At 40.7% G+C, this 2,500-nt stretch overlaps 1 protein-coding gene across 1 annotated transcript in view; it reads right to left on the bottom strand.

The window, feature by feature from the left end:
* Positions 1-2,500, bottom strand: part of kif26ba (kinesin family member 26Ba) — a 390,055-nt gene that overhangs the window by 25,110 nt on the left and 362,445 nt on the right. The window contains exons 19-21 of the mRNA XM_063193274.1: positions 1,957-2,053; positions 966-1,186; positions 302-432 (exon numbers count right to left, since the gene is read on the bottom strand). Of these exons, the coding sequence (XP_063049344.1) occupies positions 302-432; positions 966-1,186; positions 1,957-2,053 (449 nt within the window). The remainder of the gene's footprint in view (positions 1-301; positions 433-965; positions 1,187-1,956; positions 2,054-2,500) is intronic.

Genomic DNA, 2,500 nt, shown 5'->3' with positions numbered 1-2,500 from the left:
TAGAGTAGAGTAGTAGAGTAGAGTAGAGTAGAGTAGAGTAGAGTAGAGTAGAGTAGAGTAGAGTAGTAGAGTAGAGTAGAGAGTAGAGTAGAGTAGAGTAGAGTATCATTTAGTAATCATGAGGGAAATTAAGCTGTTCAGTAGCACCTCTACATAAATACAGAATACACACATCATTACACATACAGTATATGAAGCATACAGCACACACACATGTAGTATACAGTATAGAGTATATTACCTGGCGTCAGCAGGTGGTGAGAGGAGAGATTCGGATGAGGAGTACAGTATAGTATATTACCTGGCGTCAGCAGGAGGTGAGAGGAGAGATTCGGATGAGGAGCGTCCCGGGCCACAGGCCTCTCTGCTCAGGTTGTTAGAGGAGGAGGAGGAGGGGGGAGTACCGGGCAGCACGCACTTCTGGGTGTACACCTGAGCAATGACAACACACAAAAATAATACTACAAATCGTGAATATCATCATCAACATTGCATCACTACACGCACAAAATCAATTTAGCTCCCATTTAGTTGGTTGCACGGCACATCAAAGCAGTTTGAACGCAGCCCAGCTTGAACTCTACCGTCTTGCTGAGGTTGGCAGACATTACTAATCATTACAACATAGTAATTTTGACGTTCAAAGTTAAAGAGAGTCCTTGTGCACAACCCCTCAGTAATGCAGTTGCAGGTGTGAGGCAGGAGAAGGTGAATCAATGAACAAAATTCAAGAGACACAGCACACTGCTTACTTTTCTTCACTTTATTTTTCGGAGTGAACAGAGCTCTAGAGCGAACCTGATGACGCATTGGGCAAAACGCGTTGTAAAGTAAAGAAAAGTAAGCAGTGTGCGGTGTCTCTTGAATTTTGTTGATAGTAATTTTTACCTTGGTGCATTGGGAAGGGGTCCAGGGGGCGGGGCTTGTTTACCTTGGTGCGCTGCGAGGGGGCGGGGCTTGTTTACCTTAGTGCGTTGGGAGGGGGACGAAGGGGCGGTCTTGTACTCGGCTGTCTTGCTGAGGCTGGCCACGCCCAGTCTGGGGGAGCCCAGGGGGCGGGGCTTACTGCCCTCGCTGCTGCTGCCGCCGCTGATGGACTCTCTGCTGCCATGGAAACCGTTGTCATGGAGACCCACACTGGAGGCCCGCTGCAGGGGGGGCAGCTGACCCACGCTCACACTGCCCCCTAGAGGAGGAAAAGGAAAAACATTTATTTCGGTAGCGAACAATATTAGGCTCATTTTTTACACACAACACTCACAAACTGCTGGACACCATTAGCCTGGTTTTACCAGACCACATTTCGTAATTACTCAATTGCATTACATTACATTACATTACATTACATTATATTACATTGCATTATATTACATTGCATCACATTACATTGCATTACATTACATTACATTATATTACATTGCATTATATTACATTGTATTGTATTGTATTGTATTGCATTGTATTGTATTGTATTATATTACATAACATTACATTACATTACATGATGCTTACCTGTGACACTAAGGCTGGATTATATTACATTACATTGCATGATATTACATTGCATTATATTATATTACATTACATTACATTGCATGATATTATACTACATTACATTACACTACATTACATTACATTACATTACATAGCATTATATTATACTATATTACATTACATTACATTACATTGCATTATATTATATTATATTACATTACATTACATTGCATGATATTATACTATATTACATTACACTACATTATATTATATTATATTACATTGCATTACATTACATTACATTACATTGCATTATATTACATTACATTACATTGCACTATATTGCATTACATTACATTGCACTATATTATATTATATTACATTACATTACATTGCATGATATTATACTATATTACATTATACTATATTACATTACATTACATTACATTACATGATGCTTACCTGTGACACTGCGGCTGGATGTGAGGCCGCTCAGGGACGAGTGTGACGACGCCAAGCTGTCAATGATGCACTTGGCCAACTCCGCCTCCTCCACAACCTACGAGGACACAAAGGATGTAGCCTCTTACTGCAGCAGAGGTCACCGGCGACCCCATTCACTTGCTGAACATGCTTAACTACATCATAACAACATTGCTATGACATTACAGAGAGCCATAGTGCTGCGCTAAAGGGTTAAACTATACGCTAGGACACGAGCAAATAAGGACACAAGCACGATATAATATTACTCCGATTTCAGTCATACTTGCTGTGCCTGTTTAGTAGCAAGGTAGCACCCCAGAACTGCATTTGTGTGAATCTGACACCAATATTAAGGGAGAAACAGACTAGCAAAGGTTCACATGTGAGGGTAGGACGCTATACATTCAGCATTGATTATATCAGCCAGTGTAAGTCACAAAAAGATTATATTATTATACTGGAATACACTAGGGCACACTATTATACATCTCAGATTCCTCCACCACCTAACGGGACACAA

The sequence above is a fragment of the Engraulis encrasicolus genome, unplaced genomic scaffold, assembly GCF_034702125.1.
Source record: "Engraulis encrasicolus isolate BLACKSEA-1 unplaced genomic scaffold, IST_EnEncr_1.0 scaffold_33_np1212, whole genome shotgun sequence".
Taxonomy (NCBI): domain Eukaryota; kingdom Metazoa; phylum Chordata; class Actinopteri; order Clupeiformes; family Engraulidae; genus Engraulis; species Engraulis encrasicolus.
This window is presented reverse-complemented; position numbering and strand designations above follow the sequence as displayed.